This window comes from Lynx canadensis, chromosome A1 (assembly GCF_007474595.2).
Source record: "Lynx canadensis isolate LIC74 chromosome A1, mLynCan4.pri.v2, whole genome shotgun sequence".
Taxonomy (NCBI): Eukaryota; Metazoa; Chordata; class Mammalia; order Carnivora; family Felidae; genus Lynx; species Lynx canadensis.
The window spans coordinates 19,498,849-19,525,341 of NC_044303.2; the positions used below are offsets into that span (position 1 = coordinate 19,498,849).

Here is a 26,493-nt window from a genome sequence, read left to right on the forward strand (position 1 = left end):
CTGGAGCTTTAAGAACTCCCCAGGTGAGTCTAAAGTGCAGCCAGGTTGAGACCTGTGTGTCAGGTGCTATGGGATATGCTAGGGACGAATCTGTGACCAAGACCCACACTTCTTATCCTTGATGTGTTCCGACCCCTATAAAAATCAGGACCTTCTCCTGGGTGCCCCATTAGTCAGCCCATATAGGCAGGAGGTCGGGTTCCAGGATCACCTTCACTATTATACCTGCTGCCCTAACTGTGGGGACCATCCATCTAGATTTTCCAGAATAGTCTCAGTTTCAGGTATTCTTCCTGCGAGCCTGTATGTCTTAATTCATTTGGAAAAGCTGGTCTCCACGGCCATAGCTGTCGCTAGAACTCACAGATGGTTTCATTGAATTCCACCAGGTGGCACAGTTCACCCGGTGTGTCGAGATAGAGACCAGGAAGGAGGTGCCAAAGGTGAGATCATCAGGGAGAGCGGTAACCAGGTGAGCTGCTCTTTGCCCCTCCCGCTGGGGGTTTCTTGCACACCGACCTCGTCAGCTGCTGCGGGGGCCAAACTGCTGCCCGCGCTCCCTGGCCTTGGCAGTGGCCTGTGTTGGTGCTTCTGCGTTGGAGGCAGCCCCCAACCCCCCTGGGAGCTGGAGCTGCGCTTGCTTTTCCATGGCTGGGTTTGACTCCACGCCCTGGGCTGCCCGTGAGACAGCAGGCGGGGGCCAGTCCCTGCTGCAGAGATGTTATACTGACTGTGACTCTCTTGGGATTTCCACCAGGGAAGGAGCCCAGGTCAGTGAGACACATCGAGGGGGACTCGGGCACCACAAGCCAAGCTGTGAACTGACCCAGTGGCTTTCCAATAAACAGGCAACAGTTAGCTCTTGACGAGAGCCACGTCCTCACGAGAGCTTTCAGAGCTGGCCCACATCTTGTGCTCTCCCCTTCCTAAAACAGTCGGAGCCAGGACTGGCTGCGTAATTTGCGGGGCACAGCGCAAAGTGAGAATGTGGGCCCCCGTGTAAAAAGTATTGAACACTTCAAGACGGTGAAGGCAGACCCCCCTGAAAGTGTGGGGCCCTTCCAAGGGTGGGGCTTGCGTACCTACACGGGTTGGACCCCGTGAAGCTGGCCCCCGGATGGAAAACCCGGGGAAAACCCACTGTAAAGAGAGCTTGGGCAGTGTTCTTCGTTTCCCTCAACCTCAGTTTTCTCCTCTGAGAAATGGGGGTGATATCATTCTGTGTTTGAACATATGTTTGAGAGTGAATGCTATGTCAGGCTGCATGCTAGGAGCTGGAGACAGAAAGGAGAAGACGGAAGGGGCCCCTCGCGTTCACTGAAGAATGTCCCTCTGTCCTCCCTTCCATTCTGCCGAAGTCTCCTCCTCTTTCCGGGGAACCCTCTGCTCCAGCGGGTGGGCCCGTGGGAAGGGACTGGGCGGGGACGCAGCACCCCCTGCCCCCTCAAGCTTGGACCTTGGCCAGAAGGAAAAAATGCCCCAATCTAGAACGGAGTATTTTGCATCTGCTCCTGAAGGCTGTTATTATTATTTCTTAAATAACGTTTTCAAAGCAAGCCCCGTTCTTTCTCTTCTCACCACGCGTCTGTGGTCTCTGGCCGTCAGATGCCGCACAGAGGCTCAGCGCTGGCGGCGAGCGTGAGGGTCTCTAAATCTTCTCTAATGCGTGAGTGCCGCCGCGATCTGGGGCTGCAGTTCTTGAGATTGAAAGCTGGCTGTCTGCCTGCTGATAACTTTCAGTTGTGCTGCTGCGGGACGCAACAAGAATACTAATAGGTCACAGGCGGGCCAGGGATTGCCTGGATTCCAGCCTGCTGTGGTTTGGGCTACATTTTTGACAAAGTGGATTGATACGGAAAAAGGTGACAGTATGGTTTTGTTTGTAATAGTGAGCCATCCTTATATCCACCTCCACCACCGTTGGGAGCGTAGAGCTGGAAAGAGGGAGCAAACGTGTTTCCGAGGCTGGGGAGAGAGGCAGCCCGTTATTTACTGCCCCCGGCCCTCCCCATGTTCGTACCCAAGGTGGGGTCGGAGCTCACACAGTGGAGATTCCTTTTCTTGTGTTTGTAAGTGGCCTCCGGTGCAGAGAGCTCTGAGGGGCCGGGGCTGACAGGGCCTGTCCGCTCATCCCCGTGGCGTGGTGTCCTGTCCCTGACTCAGTGTACCCGCCCCAAGCTCTGCCAGGGATCAGCCGCTCCTCCCCCTTTATGAAAGAGAGAGCTCCATAGCTTCATCTGGTCTAGCGCATGCAGCCCCCACACAAACGTGGGGCGTGGGAAGGCGCTGGGCTCGGATCAGAGTCTGGTTGTGCGCTCGCTAGCCCTGGGAGCTTGGGCAGTGTTCTTCGCTTCCCTGAACTCCAGTGTCCCCAACTGAAAAGTAGGAGTGATATTACTCTATATTTGATCATATGCTTGAGTGTGAACCCTATGTCGGGCAGTGTGCTGGGAGCTGGGGAGAGGACAGAGTCTTGACGCAGCCCCTCGCGGTCTTGGAAGGGATGATGTGGTTGACAAGCAGTTGCAGGAAGCGTGGGAGTCCACCCCGGGCCTGCCGGCTCAGCTCCGCAGCACAGAGGGGGCAGGCGGGGAGTAGATGCGCGGACCCCCCGAGTACGTGTTTCTCCCGCCTTCACATCAGCCAGCTGCTGGCCGGGTTTGGCCATTGAGGAAGATCGGTGGGTGGGAAGAAGGGAGAAGCAGGACATTTGACTTCCCTGGCAACGGCCGGACCGCTCTGAGGTTCTTCCTTTTGGTGGTGAGCCTGGCTCAGGCCACACCACCTCCTCTGTTCCTCCAGCCTAGGCTGGTAGCTTCCTGCTCTTCGTCATCCCTTGGCTGTTGGCTGGTCCCAGCTGAGCCCTCGCCTTCCTCCTCTGGGGACCAGTCCCTTCATTCAACTCCCTCTGTTGAAAGAGGTTTCTGGGGACGCCTGGGTGGCTCAGTTGGTTGAGCCTCCGACTTCAGCTCGGCTCATGATCTCATGGTTCATGAGTTCGAGCCCACATCAGGCTCTCTGCTGTCAGTGCAGAGGCCGCTTTGGATCCTCAGTCCCCCCGCCCCTCTCTCTCTTCCTCTCTCTCACTAGTGCTCTCTCTCTCTCTCTCTCTCTCTCTCTCAAAAATAAATAAAACATTAAAAAGAGAAAGTTTTCTGTTAGACGGATGTGACGTTGTGTGTGCCATGACATGGGCAGTGCAGGGTGTCATCGAGCATGTAGCTCTCAGTCAGCAGGAGACTATTGCGTTATCCGTAGTTTTCGTACTAATGCTGTTACCACTCCCACCCTTACGTTCTCTGCTCCAAGGTACCCACTTCTCTTTAATTGGGGCGTAGGCCCGTGGAGCAGTGAGAGTATGGAGGGAGTGGTCCCGGCTGCATGTTGGGTGCAGGGGTCCCTTGAGCAGGAAGGCTTGAGTGTGTGCACCGCAGGCCAGCCGGGTCAGGTGACTGTGGGCACCAGGAAGGTGTGAGGTCGTGTTCACATCAGTGGCCTGTACACACTGGCTTGGTCCCGTCAGACGCGTGGACGGCAAAGAAGTCAACATCCTGCCGTGGTGCTCTTGCTGGAGGGAACGAATGCTTACTGACACGAAGTCCCTGCCCGCCAGCCCGCTATTTCTGGCACAATGTCTCCAATGGGCCTGGGGCAGGAAATCAGAGTGGACCTTCCTTCCTCAGCTTCTTGTTGCACTTCATTACCATCTTGCTGTCTGTCTTTGATCTGGCATGATCTCCTTGGGCAACATTTTTTAAAAATCTTAGAATAGTCTAATATTTTAGAATAATTTTCCATGCATAGGAAAGTTGTACAACTAGTACAGAGTTCCCACTTACCCCGCATCCAATTTCCCCTTCGTTAACATTTATTACAACCGGTGGACCAATATGGGTACTTTATTATTAACCGAAGCCCATATGCTATTCAGTTTTCCCTCGTTCTTGCCTACTGCCCCGTTTCTGTTCTCAGATCCCATCCAGGACCACATTGCATTTGGTCATCGTGCCTCCTTAGTCTCCTTTTGGCTGTGATGGTTTCTCAGACTCTCCTAGTTTGTGATGAGCCTGAAGGTTTTGAGAAGTACAGGTCAGGGATTTTGTATACTGTCCCTCAATCAGGATTTGTCTGATGTTTTTCTCATGATTAGACTGCAGTTACAGGTTTTTGAGGAGAAAGATTACAGAGGTGCGGTGTCGGGGCAACATTTTAACTCCTGCCACATTCCTGATGTGGCCAGAAGGTGCTGTAAATGTGCCTTATGTCTTGTGGGGATCGACCCCAACAATATGTGGACACTAAGAGGTAAAACGGGGGTTTCTACTCTCCAGATCTCCCAGGTCAATGTGGAATTTCAACCTTTTGAGAATTATTGGTTTAGGTTCCTGCCTACCCGACGTGAATATTAACTGGCACCTCATTCCTATGCGGTGATTTCTACTGAGGGCACATTCGTGCACTGTTTCCCATTTGCTCATCAGACTCACGCTCTCACATGGGTAGAGGGGTTCCTGTGATGTCGTCTCATGACTCCTAGGCCATGGAACATGGTGACTCATCAGCAGAAAGGATCCAGTTGGCTTTTGTTCAATTTCAACAACCACACTTGTATCCTGAGGTTTAAAGAGTTAGCACAGCAGTCCCAGTGGCTCCTAGGGCCAGCCTTGACACATGTAGATCAGCAGATTGGTGTTTTTTGCGCACTTGTGTCTGTTCCTAGCTCCTTCTGCTGGTCACAGCAGACTCCTGGCCTTCCCTTCTGGGTGCTTTCTGGCCTTCTATTTTCTCCCAGAGGGAGACAGATGATTTCCTTCCATCTTTTCATGATGCTTCATTTCAGTGGGCTCCATGGCTGATTTATCTAGGACAGTGATTCTGTCTTCCATGCTGTTACCTCTGTCCGATGCTGGGATGCCCCAGGTGCCTCCAGGAAGCTCAAGGAGGTTGTGGAATGTTCAAAGTGGAATTGATTTTCGTTCACTTGAATTTTGTTGTTTTTTGAACCTGGATTTTGTATGAGTGTTACTTGGCACTGTTGGGTAGGAGGGAGTTTTAGGGTGGTTGTGGGGAGGACCTCAAAAGAAAGGACTGGGTGTCTATAGACTTAGTTTGTAGTCATTGCAGTGGGGGTGCTCACAGCCCATCCAGGAAGGAGTCAGCAGGCAGCCTGTGTCCACTGTGGCTGAGCAAGTGCCTTCACAGCCTTTTTTATTTTTATTTTTTATTTATTTAAAAAAAAATTTTTTTTTCAACGTTTATTTATTTTTGGGACAGAGAGAGACAGAGCATGAACGGGGGAGGGGCAGAGAGAGAGGGAGACACAGAATCGGAAACAGGCTCCAGGCTCTGAGCCATCAGCCCAGAGCCTGACGCGGGGCTCGAACTCATGGACCGCGAGATCGTGACCTGGCTGAAGTCAGACACTTAACCGACTGTGCCACCCAGGCGCCCCAATTTTTTATGTTTATTTTTTATTAGAGAGAGAGAGCAGGGGCCGGGCAAAGGGAGAGAGAGAGAGAGAGAGAGAGAGAGAGAGAGAGAGAGAGAATATGAATCCCAAGAAGACTCCATGCTCTTCAGGAGCACGGTGCAGGGCTTGATCCCACGACCCTGGGATCATGACCTGAGCCAAAATCGAGTCGGACACTCATCCAACTGAGCCACCCAGACACCCCACAGCCTTTTTCAAAGAGCATAGTCCTGTACAGACCATGCTTTTCCTAGCCTTTGAAAGTAGAGGAATATTCAGCTGTATCAGACTTGAGCTGAATATGATAGTTAAGCTGACTATAGACCTTCTGAGGCATGAAAATGTAGGATTGTTTCCATCTTCTCATTTTCCGAGACTGTCTCAGAGAGTGAGAAAACAATATGTTTTCAGATCGGTAGAAAGAAATTCTGACTATGGTCTTGGGTTCTATGGCTTAATTAATGGGGAAATTGAGGCAAGGCACCGAACCCTGCTTTATGAAAGGAATTGTGGCTGCTGCTCAGTATCTCACCTGTCAGTTCAGTTGTCAGGTCTCTGAAGCAGCAGGAGTCTCTGCCTTGGGCTGGTGATAAGTCACAGATGCCTTCCGGGGCTCGGACAGCATGTCCTTGCATTCACTGGATACTCAGAATATAAGCTTGATTCCTGTGCTGGGCACAGAGAAGGGGCTGAGCAGCCCACATACATGAATCATTTATGTGTGTGGCTGCGTGTACCCCCACGAGGGAAGGGGGTGATTCGACATGTCTCCTCCATCGAGAAGTCCTGAGTCTACTGGGGGAGGGAGCTGTGTTCAGCAATGGCTATAGCACAACGTGGAAATTGATAAACATCATAAGCAAGGACCGAGTAACAAAGGAAGTTGTCGTCTTATAGTTATGATGTACCTTGGATATTGTCGTAAGAGCAAAACATTGACAAAAAACTCCTAAATGATTGGCAGGAGGAAACTATAATACATCCATGCCAAAGTATGTTATGTAGCCATTAAAAGAAATAAGACAGATTTATATGTAACAAAAAAATCTCCAAACCTTAAGTGAGAAAGAAGGATGCAGAGCAAGGCATAGTCTGATCCTATTTGTATGGAAGGGGGCATATATTTATTAAATGCGTATCGTGCTTAATATATATAATATATTTATTTTTATTTTTAAAAAATTTTTAATGTTTATTTTTTGAGAGAGAGAGACAGAGTGCAAGTGGGGGGAGGGAAGGGGCAGAGAGAGAGGGAGACAGAATCTGAAGCAGGCTCCAGGTTCTGATCTGTCAGCACAGAGCCTAATGCAGGGCTTGAACTCACAAGCCACAAGATGGCCTGAGCCTAAGTTGGACATTTAACTGACTGAGCCACCCAGGTGCGCCTAATATACATAGTCTATATTATGCTTTAAACATATGTATATAACTACTATACATGCTTAAAATATTTCTGGATGATTAATAAGAAACCGTGAGCAACGGTTTACTTTCGAGGAGTGAGACTGTTACTTTCCGTTTTGTATTATTCCAAACTATTTTATTTTAAAACCATGTACATGTATTTTGAATTAAAAAATACTAGTTTCTATCTTTTTTTTTAAAAAAAAGCTTTACAACTTTTTGTTTGTTTGTGTTCTGGTTTAGAACATCTTTCTGCACATCGTGGCCTTGTCTAATTCCAAGAAAATATGGGAATTTATTGAAAATTTCAAGCAGGAAAAGAAACTCAACATTCTGGTAAGTTTTATAAACATAAGTAGAGGATAAATTTCGTGTGTGTACATTTTTGGTCTACGTGGGTATGGAGTGATGTGTGTGTTTGTGGGTCTTTATGATGACGTCTTAGTGAGAATCCTTTATGTTGAGGCTTATTCGTGCAATCAGTTTACACACTGGTTTCAAGGGGAATGGGAGGATTGGGATATTCCATTTTTCATAAAATGACGATGCGTATATTTGCATTCCTGAGCTCTGTAGATTTGGGGATGGGTGTATTAAAATTAGAGGTTCTTGGAAAAATAAAAACAAAAAGTTTAGTCCAAAAGAATGCCTGCTACAGGGACGCCTGACTGGCTCAGTCGGTTAAGTGTCTGACTTTGCCTCAGGTTATGATCTCACGGCTCATGAGTATGAGCCCCGTGTCGGGCTCTGTGCTGACAGCTCAGAGCCTGCAGCCTGCTTCGGATCCTGTGTCTCCCTCTCTCTCTCCTTCCCTGCTCATGCTCGCTCGCTCTCTCTCTAAAGTAAATAAACAATAAAAAAAAATTTAAGAATGCCTGCTACCAACAAGCAAACCTTTTAGTAGCACAGTGTGGGATTCCACAGAGAGCCAGGAGGACTCAGGTGGGATGGTATGTGTCTGTTCCTCCCAGATGCTCTGCGTTGAGCTGAGCTGCTTTTCTATCCAAACAGTTTCTAACGTGCTCCAAAACGCCCGTTTGGGCCAAGCTCTGGTCTTGTGCTGTCCAATATGGCTATAGAGCATTGGAAATGCAGGTAGTCCAAATTGAAATATGCTGTAAGTGTAAAAATGAGCCCATTTCAAAGACTTGGTCTGAAAAAAAAAAAAAAAGCAAACCATCTCATTAATATTTTTATATTGGTTACATGTTGAAATAATACTACTTTGGAGATATTGAGTAAATAAAATATATTATTAACATTTACCTGTTTCTTCTTACCTTTTTAATGTGGCTGCTTTTGAGAAAACTTCAATTCTATATTTCTGTTGGACAGCTCTGGTCTAGATGCAATCCCAGAGCACCTCACTGAGGATTCGGTTGCCCAGCCAACCCCTTGTAATTGGAGATCTCTGCACAGTTCTGTGGCTGAGCCTTCTGCACTAGTGGCATTTTCCTGGAAGGGGTTTGACATGAAGGGACAGTTGAGCAGGACTGTGGTCGTCACTTGGATGTGGGACTGTTGGTGGTCATGGAGGTCTGGAGTTTGGAAACAGGTCTTCTGGCCCTGCTTGCCTGTATTTTGAGATGGGAATGTAATTTCTAGATCAATAGTGCAGGTTGCATGGTCAATAAGAGAGAGCTCATTGAAGATGGACTTGAAAAAACGCTTTGCTCCCTGTGCTCTGGGAGAGTATGAGCAGTTTTCTTAGCAAAATAAGCAGAGACCTAGATAACACCATAGAAGGATCAGAAAAATATCGGCCAGCTTTTTGTGTTCTTGGTCCTAAGCACGATTGTATTTTCCTCTTTCGCTGCATTAAATTTTCTTCATAAGACACTCTTTAAAAAATGCTTTTCTCGTGTTTTTTTATAATATGTGTTAGTGCCAGAAATACTTAGCATTGTTAAAGCATTTTTTTCTAGGAAGCTCAAGGCTCATTATAGATGTTATTTTGGCAAGGAGCGCTGGTTCATCCCCCGTGGAATGTGCAAAGGGAACTTCTAGCCAGGGCTGAGGAAGGTGCAACCATGAGACGAGAGGACAGATCAGAAAGGGCATTCAGTTAGAATGCAGGACGTCTGGATCCTGGTCCCTGATCTGTTATAACAGGCTCACTCATTTGATGCCAGCCCAGTGGTTCTCAGAGTAGAGTTCCTGGACTGGCAGGGTTAGCATCACTAGAGGAACTTGGTAGAAATGCGTTTTCTTGGGCGTCACCCCCAGATCGACTGAAACCAAAACTCAGGGGTGGACCCAAGCAGTCTGTGTTTTAACAGGCTCTCCAGATGATCCTGATGTACATTATCATTTCAGAACCAATGTACCAGCCTTTTAACTTCTTTGGATTTTCTCCTTCTTGAACCAAGGAGTCTGCAGTAAATTATCTTGGTGTCTTTCAGCTTGGAGATGCCATGAATATAAGCTTCTCTCCTGTATCCACTTCCTCACTATAATTTAAGCCTTTAATGAGGCATTTAAAAAAATTTTTTTTAATATTTATTTATTTTTGAGAGAGAGAGCAGCGCACATGAGAGGGGGAGAAGCAGAGAGAGAGAGAGTAAGGCACAGAATCCAAAGCAGGCTCCAGGCTCTGAGCTGTCAGCACAGAGCCTGATGATGTAGGGCTCAAACCCCCAAACTACGAGATCGCGACCTGAGCCGAAGTTGATCGCTTAACTGTCTGCGCCACCCAGGCAACCCAGGTTTGTTTTTTTTTTTTTTTTAATTTTTTTTTTTTCAACGTTTATTTATTTTTGGGACAGAGAGAGACAGAGCATGAACAGGGGAGGGGCAGAGAGAGAGGGAGACACAGAATCGGAAACAGGCTCCAGGCTCTGAGCCATCAGCCCAGAGCCTGACGCGGGGCTCGAACTCACGGACCGTGAGATCGTGACCTGGCTGAAGTCGGACGCTTAACCGACTGCGCCACCCAGGCGCCCCAAACCCAGGTTTTTAATGAGGCATTTTAATTAAATCTTGTCCTAAGTCACAAAGATGGCTGGCAGGGCTTGTCTGGTTGTTGGGGTCGTTGAGGATATCCATTAAATAGCAACCCTCTTCCCACTCAAGAACTGAACAAGTTGAGGAGTGAGACAGTGGAATAGTAACTGAAAGCCAGCATATATATCACTGCTGTTACCAAGCAAGGCTAGTTGAAGGGCATGGTGCGGTGTGAGAGCCAAATGGGTTTCCTACTATCGCGCCCAGGAAGGAGACCCACTTCCCTTGTCACAGCTGGCTGGCCTAGGACAGACTCCACCTTCTCCTGCCCAGGAAGAGGAGAAAGTGGGGAGCAGAGCTGAGCATGCCCCGTTTGTTGCTCCCAAGTGTACTAAATTGATTATTGATAATGGCTCTGCCTATCCTGGGCAGAGGGAAGAGGGGGCTGAGGGAGGGCAGAATCACCACCCTCTCTCCATGAGGAAGGAAATGGTGGGAGCCGGGAAGGACCTTTCTCCCCAGTGGTGAGGCTGCTTTTTTTTTTTTTTTTAAACCAATACCTAGAAGCCTGTCATAAAATGATGTGGAGTTTAGTACAAAATATTCTCTTTGATTTTGTTCCAAATGTAGTATCTTTGCCCGAAGTACCAAACCCAAATGTGGGGTCATGTGGGTTTTGCCTTATAACTTTATAGGGTGGCAAAGATGCCCGGAGAGCCACAGCTGGCCTCCGGGGGGCTGCTCAGCAGGACCAGCTTTATGATTTGTGGGGCCCAGTGACAAACAAAAATATGGCACCCATACTCAAAAATTAGGAATTGCAGTACACCGTCAACAGAGCATCAACCAAATGGGGAGGCCCTTCAAAGGTCAGGGGCCTGTGAGACCACATGGAAGAAGTCAGCGCTGCTGCTTACCCACCCTCCGTCCAACAGAATTCTGCTGGGCACTGACCGTGCGCCGGACATTGGGGAGTATTGCCCATACATAGTCATTTAACCCTGGTGACCATCCTGTGACAGAGGTATTCTTACCTCTACATCCCAGATGAAGAAACAGGCCGAGAGAGGTTGAATCGCTTTCCGGAGGTCAAGTGGGGGAGCCAGAATTTGAACCCAGGCCTGTCTGCCTCCGCAGCCCATGAACAGGATGCAGTTCTGCCCCCAGCAGCCTTTTCCCCCTGTATTACGGTGAAGTAGGTGCTAAGGGAGCACAGGGAGGGAGGTGAGCGGTCCTGCCAGGGGGACGACGGGCGGGCTGGGGCATCGCTTGGCGGGCAGCTGGGAATCTGCATTCACAGAGCATGCAGCCGGGTGTCACAGTCTAAGGGGACTGCCTTTTTGATTGTACAGCTGGTTCTGTTGTACTTTTGTATGGATCTGGTCTGCTTCTGAGGACCTTGATATCTCTTCATTTTCATTTCCTCTTTGTGTTGAAACATCTTATTGATCTTCCCAGCCTCTCTGAGACGCATAATAATTCTCGGGCTTTGATGTGTATTCATCGTCTCCGGAGTGGAAGACAGGGTACAGTATACAAAGCAGCATGTTAAGGACAGAGGGGGCAGCTTCATGTGTCTGTGCTCACAGATGAGGAGATACAGAGAGGTTAAAATACTGTCATTCTGAACAGGTCCAGAGCCAAAGGAACAACCCAGACCTCTGTCTGAGTCCTAGGAAATTGCTGGCTGCCTCCCTAATATGAAACATGTTTTCCTGGCCCGATTATGTAACGTGGGATGGGTTGTTTTCTCTGAGTCTGCTGGGCCTCTAGAAACGTTTCCAATCCCCAGCCAAACACCGGTAGGTTCCTGACACTCTGAGGACAGGACAGCACCAGTCTTTGCAGAATTTATCACCAGATCCTGAGGATTTGGAAGCTGGAGGGCTGTCAGAGCCCATGCCTGCAGGTGGCCGTTTGTGGAGACATCACAGTGTATGAATTTGATTAAGTACGGAAAGAACTCTCCTTAACCTTCTGTGGGGGTAGGTGGGGCGTGGGGAGATCTTCATAGTTTGCCCTTTGGTGGGACAAAATGAGCTACTCTGGGTAGATCTGTGGGCGGATGGACCGAGGAGGCAAAGTGGTCTCGTGAGACAGGTTCTGTTTGGTTGTTCTTCTCGCCCCTGTGTTTTGGGTGTTCTCACATCCTATGCTCTTTGCCTGTTAGCATGCAGTGGCATTAAGCGTCCATTGGAGTGAAGACAGATGGGAGGGGAGGGGGGGCCGTGCTAAGTGCTCTGATGGCAGCCCGCCACAGCCTGAGCGTTAGCGCATTAAATCCACCACATCTTAGCCTCGCTCACGCCGCAGGACACAGGACGAGGACACTGACTCTACCTCCTCCAGGACAGCTGCGTCATCAACTAACTGACTGTAATAAACAGGCAGTGGTGCCTTAGTTCTCTGGCAGAAGGTGGGGGAGTTCAGCGTAGGTCATTCTGGAAGGACATACGTTGCTGTACAGTTAAGTGTTCTGTCACTTGACATTCGGTGATCTGGAGCTCTCTGCTCACTGGCATATCCCCACACGCAGTGGATACTGCTGTTTAAGGCAGGGACTCAAAGTCCAGAAACACCTCAATAATAATAATAATAATAATAATAATAATAATAATAATGGCACACATTCTTGGGTCACCTCACTCAATCCTCGTAACATCTGTACAGATTTTCGAGATGAGGAAACGGAGAGTCAGAAGTACTCTGAAACCACAGTCTGTGACTTACCTTACTAAACAAAGGAAAACTAAATTATAGTTGGTGCATTTTTAGTATTGGGTTGTATCTGTCAGTTATTGCTACATAACAAACAATTCCAAAATCTCAGAGACCTACAAAACAAGCATGTACTTTTTGCTGACTCTTCTGCAGGTCTACTGGGCTAATCTCAGCTGGGTTTAGCAACGTGTCTCAAAGCAGCAGGTGAGATCTGGAGTATGTCCCAAATGTCTCACATCTTCCTTTCACAGAGCGTGAAAGGAAGAGTATGTCCCAAATGTCTCACATCATCCTAGGCTGACCAGGATTTGTTCCCATGGTGATAGCAGAGGTCCAAGTATGCAAGCACTTTCAAGCCCCTGCCGGATTCACATCTGCTAGTATCCAGTTGGCTGATGCAAGTCACTTCACAGAGCCCCAAACCAGAAGTCAGGGAGCATACTCCTCCATGGAGGTGGGGAAAAGAAGGTGAATTATTGTTGACAATATTCTTCCACAAGGCCTGTTTTATTACATTCTAATTCTTTGGAAATAGGTGATCTGAGTTTGATGTGGTAACTATTTATTAACCGAAATACTTAATGAACAAAATACTTTATTTGTTCAGTAAACATTCAGAGATCACCTGCTATATAGCACACACTGTGGTCAGTGATGAGGACTCAGAAATTGAAGGGGCTCCTGGTCTAGTGGGGGAATTAGACACGTAAGCAATTTCAGTAGCCATACAGTAAGTTCTCTTTTCATCCATGAAGTGAGCTAGGGTGCAAAGCAAAGAGGAAAGCAAAGAACAGCACTGCCAGGGGAGAATGTTTCCTTAGACACCGCATGTGTTTGGTACCAGGCGTTTTCACTTGTCAATAATCTTTACCCTGAGTTTTACCCATGCACCATTTTGCTTCAAAGACCTCCTTCCAGCTCACAGATCTTCAAGCCTCCCAGAGAGGCACAGAATATGGGAGATAATAAGTACTCTAGACATGTCAGCTAGCATTGTTTTAATATCCAAACCCTTTAACCTGGAATTAAAGTCCTCTGTTGTCATACCCCACCTACCTGCCCAAAAATATTTCCTATTTTTTTCCCACGTGGATCCTCTACCAGTCAGCCCATTAATTTTGGAAAATGCCACTAACAGTTTTATGTCTCCAAGCCTTCATCCCTGCTGTCCCTCTGCCTGGAATGTCCTCCTCCTGGTTAACTTTTGCTTCTCTGTGACTCAACTGGGCACAACCCCAGCACAGAGCTTAGTCAGGTGCTCCACCTCTTGGCTTCCATAGTGCCTTCTGGGAACCTGTTGCATGACAGGAATCGCCTGTTGACAGGTTGGTTCTTGCGCAGAGCAGAAATCCTTGAGGGCAGACACTGCCTGGCCATTAGGAGGCGCTCGGTCTGTGTCGGCTGAACCACAGTCCAGGTCCTCCAGCCCTTTGTGCACAATGTACAAACCTGTCCACGCCTCATGTTCCCATTCTGTAAAATGCGGATAGTGATGCTTTTGCAGGCTAGAGGTGAGGATTAAAGAGAGAATTGTAAATTACTTGCCCAAGAGAAATTACTCACGTGCACACAAAAACAGGCACATGAATGTTTAAGCAGCTTTATTTTTATTCATAATCACCCCAAACTGGAAACAACCCAGATGTCCTTCAGCTGGTGCATAGATAGAGGGGGGGGGGGGACTTCCACACAATGGAATGCTATTCAACAATAAAAAGGAACAAAATACTGATGGATGCAACAATGTGGATGAATCTTGAATGAACTGGCAAAAGTCAAGCCAGACTCAAAAGGATACATACTTGTATGATTTATGTGACATTCTGGAAAAGGCGAGCCATAGGGACAGAGAATGCATCAATGGCTACAGGGTGGTTGGGGTGGGTGGGGGACGACTATGAGGGAATATTTGGCTGAAGGAACTGTTCTGAATCTAATGCAGTTACCCAACCCTATGCATTTACAAAAATTCAGAACTGTGCACGCGCGCGCACGTGCACACACACACACACACACACACACAGATGCAGAGTTTTACCGTATGTAAAAAAAATTTAAACGTACAGTTGGCCCTTGGGCAACGCAGGTTCAAACTGTACTGGTCCACTTATGTGTGGATGTTTTTCAATAACTCCAGTATAGGACTGTAAATATACTTTTTCTTCCTTATGATTTTCTTAATAATATTTTATTTTTTATAGCTTAATTTATTACAAGAATACAGTGTATAATACATATACAAAATATGCGTTAATTGACTGTTCCAAATTATCAGTAAGGCTTCCAGTCAACAGCAGGCCAACAGTAGTTCAGTTTGGGGGGAGTCAAATTATACCTGGATTTTTGACTGCATGGTGGGGGTCAGTGCCCCTGATACTGCATTGTTCAAGGGTCAACTGTGTGTGTGTGTGTGTGTGTGTGTGTGTGTGTGTGTGTGTGTGTTTGTATATATGAAAGAAAAAAGAAAGAAAAGCATTGTAACTCTCAGCACATGTCTGGCAGGTAGTGAGTCCATTTCTTAGAAACAGATGATTTATTACGGTTGTTTCTTGGTGCCTCTTTTTAGTAATCAATGAGCTCCTAGAAGGGGGACTTTATTTTCTTCAGCTTTGAGCCCAGGTCACCCAGCACACCCAGAACACACAGTAGCAGGTGTTCAGAAGCATCATTGGTGAGGAATAAATGCAGAAACACCTCCCATGCTGTGCTGTGCGGAGACCAGGGAGGTCCCTTCCTGGTCTGCCTGCGCCAAGGACATTGGGGTACACAACAGCTGGTAAAGGAGAAAATGGCCACCTTTCAGTCCAGGAGAACAGCTTGACCCCAAATTTTGTGTTTCCCGAGAGCCCATGTGGTTCTGGGAAAAACGGGATGGGGACAGTAGTCACAAACAATGAGCAGCCAGCCCCAGTACCTCCCTGGGGTTCCTGTTGTTCCTCCATCATCATCACTGTCCTAGAATTGTCTCTGCACTGCCTTTCCCCTAAGAAGCCAATGAAAGGGAAGGGGACAGGAGGATGGAGAAGGAGAGGGCCACCATCCGGCTACAATGGAGTCTGGACCCCAAAGTGCCCAGATTCTTCTGATCTCTCTAAAAAATCAAATTAATGGATGCAAGAGTAACATCCAGGCCCCAGCAAGGCCAGTGTGGGCCTCAGCATCATTCCACATTCTGGACCATCCCTAGCTACCTCCTTTATTCTCCCCATCTCCCCTCCCTCTAAACATCTGTCTCCTTTCTTTCATTCCTTTAGGCCATATTCCTTTAGGGGTCCAGCTCACAGCTAAGTGAACCGAGGGATCTGTGCTCATCTTAGTAGGTGCTGTCTTCAGACTTTGTGTGTAGAGGGAAGGGGAGGGGAGGAGGCATTTATTCAAGATAACCTTTTTTTTTTTTTTTCCTAATCTTAAAACAGATGAGTATTCATTTAGAAAATAGGGAAATAAAAATATACAAGAGTAACAGAAAACTCTCCTGTAATTCCATCATTAAGCTATAGCCATTGTTAACATTTTTGGTCTATTTCTCTAAGCCTTTTTCTATGCTTGTCCCCTGCTCTCCCCTTGGAACCACGTGATATGTATCATTCTGAGTCCTAGGTTTTTCCACTTAACCACTGTATTTTAAGTGTTTTCTCATGTCATTTAATATCCTTTAAAGTGTCACTTCTATTCAGAATATATTCTATTGTATGAATGTTTCATGATTTATTTAATTAACCCCCTCGTATGGGATATTTAGCTTGTTCTAATTTCTCACTATTGAAAATGACTCGGTGATAAATGCTTTTGTACATACGTTTTTGCTTGTCTTTGGTTACTGCCGTAGAATGGATCCCTGGTGGTGAAATTACAGAGACTTAGTGTGTGAGCATTTTTAAGACTTGGATCTGTAGTAACCACATTACCCTCCAGAAAAAAATGTACCAATTTATATTCCCCCCAGCACTGGAAGTGCTTGTGTTTTTTACTTTCTGTTGTTCTCAAGTGAGTGAGCTTTGTAAAACTGATGGATGAGATATGGCATCTTATTTTTCTTTGCATTTCTTTGGTTACTAGTGATATTGGAGTTGGTGGTGGTAGTTTATTGGCCATTTGTATTTCTTTTGCTACTTGTCTGTTCATGTCCTTTGCCCATTCTTCTATTGAGATTGTTATCTCTTAAACTTTCTTTATAAGCCTTCTTTGGCATATTTATTGCAAGTGCTCCCCTTCCCCCTCCCCTGTTGGGCAAATTGCTTTTTAATTTTTTTTTTTTTTTTTATGTTTTGGTTTGCCACACAGAAGTTCAATTTTTTTATGAGGTCAGGCTGTATATTTACCATTAAGACTGATTTATTCACTTTTAGGATTAAAAAATCCCTTGTTAGTCTAAATAATTTAGTTATATGGTTCTCTCCCCACCCCCATTTTCCTCTAACATTTTCTTAGCTTTTTAATGCGCCTGGAAGTCTTTTTGGAATAAGGTAGGTAAGGAGCCTTTTAAAAAATTTATTTCTCTCTTTCATGTTCTCTCCCTTATATTCTTAATTTTTTTTAATGTTTATTTGTTTTTGAGAGAGAGAGGCAGACTGCAAGCAGGGGAGGGGCAGAGAGAGAGAGGGAGACACAGAATCCGAAGCAGGCTCCAGGCTCTGAGCTGTCAGTACACAGCCTGACGCGGGGCTCGAACCCACAAACCGTGAGATCATGACCTGAGCCAAAATCAGTCACTTAACTGACTGAGCCACCCAGGCGCCCCACTCTCCTTTGTATTCTTAATAAACAATGTCACACAACACTGCTTATTTACTACATGTGCTTTCCTTCCTTTTGAGTCGTGATCCCATCTTTATCATATACCAAATTCTCGTTAAGTTGCTTCTGTCTGTTCCACGGATCTGACTACTAATTATTATGTTCTATGTTCTGTTATGTTCTAATTATTCGCAGTATATTTTACTATCATCTAGAGCAAGCCCCAGCTCATTAGTTTTATTTCTACAACATTTCAACCCACAAGATTGGTCGGTGGGGTTGAGGAGCCCCCCTCTGCCGCCCACACCCAGAAGGATTCTGGAGCCCTGGCGAGGTTCTTGGTCTTCGGCTGCCCTGGGGAGTCTCAGGAAAGAGAACGCATGAGCCCAAAAGTCAGAGGTCATTTGCCCATTGGCTTTTGGTTTTCTGCCAGGTATCCGAGGCTGCTTTGGATGAGGCCCAAAAAGCACTTGGTGCTTGGATCTCCCCACCTGCCATGGGGGTAGGGGCGTCTGGGCTGCTGTGGCACTCAGGGCGGGGCCAAGCCTTCCCTGGGCTCCGCAAGGACTGCTCCCCTGGTCTCTCTGTCCCAGTCTAGGAAGTCAGCGTTGTGCTTGGAACGCCTCCTGGCCTGTGGGTGGGGAGCCTCATCTGATTACCTAGCTGGGATTCAGCTGTTGTTTTTTTTAAATTTTTTTTTCAACGTTTTTATTTATTTTTGGGACAGAAAGAGACAGAGCATGAACAGGGGAGGGGCAGAGAGAGAGGGAGACACAGAATCGGAAACAGGCTCCAGGCTCCGAGCCATCAGTCCAGAGCCTGACGCGGGGCTCGAACTCACGGACTGCGAGATCGTGACCTGGCTGAAGTCGGACGCTTAACCGACTGCGCCACCCAGGCGCCCCTCAGCTGTTGTTTTTAAAGGAGTTCTACCCGGCCCTCATTTAGGGGAATTTTACAAACAAAATCCCAAAGAAACACCTTCATACTTTCAATGAGCAGAGGCCCCAGTGCCCACACCCAGGTTCTCCCTGCTGTAAAGCAGGTGCTCTCATTGTGTCCCCAGGGTGGTAGGCAAGAGCCTCCCTCGATGTGACTGCAGGGAGCAAATTCAGTCATCTTGCACCAGAAACACTGGTTTTGCCTGCGCACCTTGGGGCTTGGACCTTGGATAGCCTGGGGAGGATGAGGAAGTGACAGCCTTTTCACTTCTGTGTGAGCAACGTGGAACCTTTGGACAGGTGACCGCGACTCCTCCCTCAGGTGGATCCTTCCCGTTAGCATTCATAAATGTCCATTTCCGTGTCTAAAAATGACAAGCACAATAACTTTGCTAGACTCCACGTTATGGCGACTAGCTGTCTGGATTTCCGCGGGACTAAGTGCGTTCCCAGCATGGAGGACTTTCAGTGCCAAAGCTGGGGGAGTGCTGGGCAAGCTGGGATGAGTCCCTGCTCCACACCCTGCTCCTCCTCTCCTTCCCTGCTGCTGCCTCTCTCTTCCCTTCCTCCCTTCCCATTCACCCGAAACCACTCCATCCTGGCTTTCTCCCCAACCGTTGGTGACCCTCGCCAAGGTCACCTGTGACCCTTGTGTTGCCAAACCCAGAGGATGTGCCTCCGTTCTCAGCCTGCCTGACTCCCAGCGGCACTTGCTGTGGCTGTCTGGGCTCACGGGGAGCACTGTCCACATGGGCTCTGTGACTCCACTCCTGTGTCTGCGGCCCCTCCCGTCCCTGCTCAGTCCTCCCCAAACTCCTGAGCTGGCTGCAGTTTCTCTGCGTGACCTTGAAATGCTGCAGTCCCTCCCAGCCCAGTCCTGGCCTCCTCTTTTCTCCCCCTGCACTCTCTGTGAGAATCTCACCCCTGGCCGTGGCCCCACGTGCTGTCACGTGCCCTGGTCCCCCAGTGGTCTGCATGCAGCCCAGGTCTCTCTTCGGAGCTCCCAGCTCGTGTCTCAAATGCCTCCTACTCAGCATGTCCAAAATCCAGGTGTTAGTCTTCCTCACTGATCTCTTCCTCCTCTCGTTGAGCCAGCCTCAGTGGATGGCATGACCGTCCACCCTCTTGCTCATCCTTGACACCTCCCCTTCCTCCCCTCCTGTATGTAGTTGATTTGAATGAGTCTCCATCACATGCCTCCAATCTGTCTGCCTCTCTTTATCTCCACGCTACCACTGCCCAAGCACCTCGGTCACTGAGACACAAGCAGTAATACTAGGGCTCTCAGTGCCCTCTCATGCCCTCCCCCACCCTTGGTGGCTTCCTCCACAAAGCTGGCAGAATGACCCTTAAAAATGCAAATATGTTTCATTCTGCCTCAGATCAGCCCTTGGTGCCATTAAAGCTCCGTGTCGTTGGCGTTGGCCTCCAAGGCTCCAGCCTTACCAGGCCTCACTCTCCACCTCGCTCACACAGCTTCAGCCCCCCTTGGTTGAGCCCTGCAACCTCAGGACCTCTTTGCCCAGGCCGTGCTTCACACCGGAGCACCCTCCTCCCCGCCCTCACCCCTTCCCAATACCCTTACAGCTTGTTCCCACCTCTCCTGTAAATCTTAGATGCCACCTCATTGCTAATGTGGGCCCCCACACCGCCTCATGTGCTCGTGACGGCCTGCACACACTCTTCCATCACGGCACCGACCCGAACAGTGAGTGTGAGTTAATTACGAAACAGCCTGCTTACGCTTGGTGAACGCGAAGGCCAGGGGCCCTCACAGTACCCCTCGTACTTAGCGCTGGGGCTGCCATTGAGCAGGCCCTTGATAAATACTCACTGAATGAACGGAACTGGATGGAGAGGATGAGTTGAGGTTGGGGGCAAAGGGAAAAGTCTGACTCCCCCTCACTGTGGTCTGACCCCAAACCAAGAATACTCCCTAAGAGGCTGACAGCATGAATGCCTCCTGGTGCCTCGTTTTCTGCAACAACCTGTGCGGCTGGCTTCCCCGGGTTGTATGACCTTTGAAACAGTCTTTATGCGACGTGTAAGGTCAGTGTGTGAGGCTCCCAGGAGCACGACAGGACATCTTATTACTGCACAAGTGGAGAAGTACCAGATGGGATCCACCAGGGGAGGAGTCCGCTCCTTTAAAATCTGCACCAGTAACCTCCCAGAACCAGAGCAAAGTTCTTTGTCCAGTGGGTAGTCCAGCCGGTGGCAGATAGCCCCTGGCTCATAACCAGCGTGGCTCTATTCAAGCTGGCTTTGCAGGTTTCCGAATAGAAACACCTGTCCGTTTTCCTGTGCTAAAATGTAAAATTTACAATACGGTTTTCTCATCAAGCAATAACTAACTTTAATGCTATTCAAATATATCAAACTCAGGATATTTTATGATTTTAGGAGCAGCACGATTTCTTTGAGGTATAATTGATGTACAAGATCATATTAGTTTCAAGTGTAATGAATTTAATATTTGGATGGGAATGTGGTTTTATAGTAAGCTTTAAGGGAGCGGTACATCTCTCCTTCAGCATCACCCAGACGTGACACAGCTTTACATCCCTTCCTAATTAGCTTATAGAGAGAGCTTTGCTTCAAGTCATGTACCCATGTAATAAAGGTCCTTGTTGCCATATTTAGAAGACTATGTCCAACATAAATTCCACTCCCAAATCTCTTTCTTATAATGAACCTCCATCAACATAATGAGTTCCTTGGAAGGAAGGCATTGTGTAAATTAAAAATACTAATGAGTCCTAATGATAATGAATTATTTTCCTTATTACTGGGAGCAGGACTAACCTTGGGCACATTTTCCAGTATCTGAAGGTGCCTTCCCTACACCCAGGATTGCCTCCCTTAAAATATCTCCTTCCTTCTTCCCCTTTTTTTCCTTTCTTTCCTTCCTTCCTTCCTTCCTTCCTTCCTTCCTTCCTTCCTTCCTTCCTTCCTTCCTTCTTTCTTTCCTTTCTTCTTCCCTTCCCTTCCCTTCCCTTCCCTCCTTCCATTTTTTGCATCAAAACTCTGAATCCCCCAAATGTCCCTGATCCTATCTGGTCAGTCTTGGAGGAAAGGAAGTTACCAAACTGGTCTACACTCAAATGAGTGACCAAAAGCACCCATTAGCCATTTTCAACAGTGCCCTAGCAGTACCTGGATACTGTTATTTTGAAAGGTAGCTGATTAGCACAGAGGAACTGGCAGACTTCCTGGCTGAGACAAGCTGTGTCTTAAGGATTGTCAGGTTACAAGTAACAGGAACCCACTCAAGCTGAAGAGTCAAAAAGAATTTGTTGGTGGGCTACAGGACAGTCCTCACAGAACTCTGTGGCAGAGGCACAGCTGGGCTTTGGGGGCGTCAGGGACAGGACAGGACTGCTATGAGGAACTAGGGTAAACTTCTCCCTTCTCTGGGACCGTTGTCCACAGACTCATCACAACTGCTTCACTCTCTCCCCTTCTGCAGACAGACTCGCTCTGCTTTTCCATGCACACTGGCCAAATATGGCACCACTGAGTCAACCTGCACTCAGTGTTCTGAGTTCACATTCTTGGGTGAGGGAGGCTCGAGGCCAGATGGGACAAACACAGTGCCTGGCCCAGGGTAACAACTTCATTATGTGTTTGTTGATTTAGACAGGATGCGGGCCCACCCCTCAGGGAGGGGGATGGGGTACCTCTCCACAAGAAGTCTACTACATCAGGCCAACGAGTTTTTTGTTTTTGTTTTTTGGGTTTTTTGTTTGTTTGTTTGTTGCTTAATTCAGTTGGAAGCCCAGGATGTTGAAGAGCTTTGGGAGAGGAGAATGACATTGGCTCACGTTGGGGGTGGGGATTAGCAACAGGCCTGTGATGGGATCTGGACAAGTGGGGCAAAGAGCTCCCGGGGCCAAGTTCATCCTCAGGGAATAATACTTGCAAACAATGGGATACCTTCCCACTCCCTTGGCACCTGTGTTGCCTGGGACTCAGCCGGGGTTTAATGAGTCAAGAAAAGGGGGATTTGCCAATTTGTTTTCCACTTCGCATGCACTTGCTGGGAACTTGGATAAGTCACCGGACCTCTTTGGGAGTCTCCTGATTTCAATTCTTTTAATAAAAAATTATACACATGCACGCATACAAACACATATACACACATACATTACTTACATACTTTTATGTTATTCTTTTAGCAGATTATTATCGTGTTTCCCTTTGCTGTCCTGTAGTTACTCGGGAAGGGCCTCCAAAACCTGGCTGGGAGGCTCAAGGATTATAAATTGCTTGTGGCCAGAAAGAGAGATGGTTCACCTCCTTCTCAGGGAGGAGAAATGTGTGCTGTGTGTGAAGAGCTACATATGTTCTTTGTAGTGATGAAGCTGGTGATCTGGGAGGCAGAAAGCGCACAGAAGCAAATGATGTATCAGATCTGCTCCTTTGGGAGCGGTGGGCGTGGGAGAAGGTCAAGGAAAGACCCGTTTTGTGCACTTGGGTTGAGGGAGAGCTTCAAAAGATAGAAAAACCCTTGGAGGGCCTGTGGCTAAAAACTGTGGATCTCCAGGAGTTTTTCTTTTTAAGTTTATTTATTTATTTATTTATTTATATTTTTAAAGATTTTTTTTCAAGTTACTATTTTTTTTAATATTTATTTATTTTTGAGGCAGAGACAGAGCATGAGCAGGGGAAGGGCAGGGAGAGAGAGGGAGACACAGAATCCAAAGCAGGCTCCAGGCTCTGAGCTGTCAGCACAGAGCCCGACGCGGGGCTCGAACTCACAAACTGTGAGATCATGACCTGAGCCGAAGTTGGACGTTCAACCTGCTGAGCCACCCAGGCGCCCCTATTTGAGAGAGAAAGGGAGTGTGAACTGAGGAGGGGCAGAGAGAGAGAGAGAGAGAGAGAGAGAGAGAGAGAGAGAGAGACTCCCAAGCAGGCTCCATGCTGTCAGCATAGAGCCTGATGTGGGTTTGACCTCATGAACTGTAGGATCACGACCTGAGCTGAAATCAAGAGTTTGACACTAATGAAATAAGCCAGTCAGGAAAAGACAGAAATCGTGTTTTCACTCATATGTGGAATTTGAGAAACTTAACAGAAGACCATGGGGGAAGGGAAGGAAAAATAAGTTACAAACAGAGAGGAAGGCAAACCATAAGAGACCCTTAAATACAGAGAACAAACTGAGGGTTGATGGTGGTGGCGGGGGGGGTTGGGGGGAGGCAGAGAGGGGAAAATGGGTGATGGGCATTGAGGAGGGCACTTGTTGGGATGAGCACTGGGTGTTGTATGGAAGTGATGAATCACGGGAATCTACTCCCGAAGCCAAGACTACACTGTATACACTGTATGTTAGCTAACGTGACAATAAATTAAAAAAAAAAAAAAAAAAGAGCTGGACGCTTAGCCAACTGAGTTACCCAGGCGTCCCTCTCCAGGAGATTTTAAAAAGCACCTACCACTTGGCTGTGCCCTAGAGGAGAGTATCTGGCAGGATGAATGGCCCAGCCAATCTTCCTGCAGCAGACTCTGTTAACGTTTAAATTGGCAGCTCTTTCTGCCCACTGGACCTGTCCTCCCCATGCTTTAATAAAACTAGCTTTTTGCACCCAAAAAAAAAAAAAAAAAGAAAGAAAAGAAAAAAAGAAAAAAAAGGTTCAGGTGTATTCTCATAGGGGATGAAACAGCCAACAAAACACACATCTATCTCCCAGGTAGGGAGAGGAGGTGCAGACAGGCTCACCTTGGCTCTCATCCATCCAAGTCCAAGGCGAGGAGAGACGAGGTGTGCCCGGACAGGCAGGGTGAGCAAGCCCGGCCCTCAGCCTGGCTGGGTGTGGGCAGCGGGGCCTCTCAGAGGAGGGGGCTGCAGGCCTGCCGTGTGGAACCTCTTTCTAGCATTCATTTCCTTTGCTCAGGAGTCATTTATGACAATCCGTCCGTGGCAGGCCGATGGGGCAGATAGCTTTTGGCAGAAGGCCTTTCTCCTTCTCGCAAATGAAATCACACGGAGAGCCACTGGCAGTGAATACAAAGGAAGTGTCTGAGGCCACTGGATGGAGGGGAACAGCTGTTGGAGCCCGAGTCCTCAGGAGACTTCAGAATCCACAGACTCACAAGGCAGGACCCTCCAAAAATAAACTGGGATGTGGACAATGAAGAATGCTGTCTGGGATGGAAGTCAAAACCCGGAATTACCAATGCTGATGCAGAAGCGAAGTAACAAGCAAACATGCACCGAGAGCCCTCCGGTCCACACATGCATTTTATTTCTCCACAGAACCCTCTGACCCTAGGAAGTGGGCTGGCCAGCGGTCTCCCCTCTACAAGAAACCAAGGCCGAAATTGCCACGGTGGCTTGCCCACGGTCCCATTGCTGGTGGGGGCCCAAATCCAGGCTCCCAGCGCCCACCCCGGTGCCCCGTCCGTGGTGCGAGGCTGCGCCTGCGGGCTTGGGTGCTGAGCAGGGCACTGCCAGGGTGGTGCGTCCAGCACTGGGTGGAACTGGTCAAGCAGAAACCCCCAGGAGTGGCCCAGAAAAGAGCCCAGGGCCCTGGCACTGGGAACCCTTACTTGTTCTCACCTCACGTTGAAAAACAATACAGATGGGCACGAGGGCAGGCAAACAATAATTCCACCATTCAAAGATAAGCATTTTAAACATTTTAGTGCACCAAAGTATCATCCTTGCAGCTATTTCCTGTTTTGATACCTTTCCTCACAGAAATGGGACTCCGCTCTCCTGCCCTGTTGTAACTTCGCATTCTGTGTATTGTGAATATTGTTCTGTGTCAGGCACACTTCAACGGCATTTTTCTCATGTTGTTAAAAATGTGTGTGTATGTATGTTTTATGATTACAGAAATAATCATAGAATTATATGCTTGTTGTAAACTATTCTAATTCAAATAGTGCAGAAATGGGTAGCAAAGGAAGTCAACGTTTTACTTCATCCCACCCTTGGGACATAAGCAGTATTACTAAATTTTGTATTTCCTATTCGTCCTTTTCGACGCACCGACCAGACGTGACAGACTTACGTGCACATAGAAACTCTCTGCACACGGTGGGCTCGTAGACTGTTGTACACTTTGTGTCTCCCCTTCCTGTAACGTGGGCACCTCCTCCTCCCTGGACGTGGGGCTCTCAGGCATCTTGGCTCCAGTCCGGGGGCAGAGGAGGGTCTCACGGGACCCGAGAAGGAAGCAGTAGCCCCCGGGAGCCAGTTACAGCATTTGGACTGAAAACCCTCTGAGGGGAGGGAGACGGCAGCCCGGGCGGCCACTTGGCATTCGTCAGGCACCCGCCCACCCCTCCTCAGGGCCGCTGGCAGGAGGGGCCCCATGGCACCAGGTGGCTCCCTGCCACCCTCACCGAGCGCTCTGTGCCTCCCCAGGTGTGTGTAATCTCACGAGTGCCCTGATCCCTGCCTCAGAGGAAGAACACGACTCCAGAGCGGTGAGTTGAGCTCTTGGGATGTTTTGTGGGTTTGGCGTTGTTCCTGACGGGAAGCCGGTGGGCCTACATTTGGTCCACACCCACGGGGAGAGCCAGCTTGTCCGGTGGGCCCACGGGCCTTCTCTTTGGTCACCTGAAATCAAGCAGTGTTGTGCCAGCCTGGACGGCATCGAGGTGTGTCTGGAGAGGCGCTGACTGAAGGCTGGGAGGGACCCAGGTCAAGAGGAGGGTCGGTCCGGTGCTTCTCCCTGAGGACACACATGCTTAAGGAGCTCCTGGCGTGTGGACTAGGATTCCCGAATGTTCATCCGGGCAGTAGAGGCTTCCTGGGAACCCGAAGAGCACCTTCGCGTCCCCTACTCCTGCCTCCTGCCACGGCCGGGTGGCTGCCTGCCGCCCACACACAGCCTACGAATTCCCTGCGAAAAGGGAGGCAGAACTATGCAACTAGAAACGTTAAAGACTCCAGTCCTCCCCGGAGGCTTTTCCCCACGATCATCTGGGAGTGGGCAGAGCGTCAGGAAAGGGAGGCCTCTGAAGAGCAGGGCGGCTGTGGGAGGCATTCAGGTCAAGGGTGAGGGGGTGCATTTCCTGGAGAGCATGCTGCTCTGATGAGAGACGACAGGTTCGTGGAGCCGGTTCCCTCCTAATAGGTTAAAATGACCCGCTCAGAGAAATCAGGGAGAAGGCAATACACGCAGGCTGCCATCTCTCTGCGGTAGTGGGCAGAATGATGACCACCTCCCACCCCCCGAGGTCCGTGTCCTAATTCCTGGGACCTGTCACTATGTCACCTTTACGTGGGGGAAGGGGACCTTGCACAAGTGACTAAATGAA

At 48.4% G+C, this 26,493-nt stretch overlaps 1 protein-coding gene across 1 annotated transcript in view; it reads left to right on the plus strand.

Moving 5' to 3' along the window:
* DHRS12 (dehydrogenase/reductase 12) overlaps positions 1-26,493 on the plus strand; it is a 58,539-nt gene that overhangs the window by 5,725 nt on the left and 26,321 nt on the right. The window contains 3 exon segments of the mRNA XM_032593444.1: positions 390-472; positions 7,118-7,210; positions 25,595-25,656. Of these exon segments, the coding sequence (XP_032449335.1) occupies positions 390-472; positions 7,118-7,210; positions 25,595-25,621 (203 nt within the window). The 3' untranslated portion in view covers positions 25,622-25,656.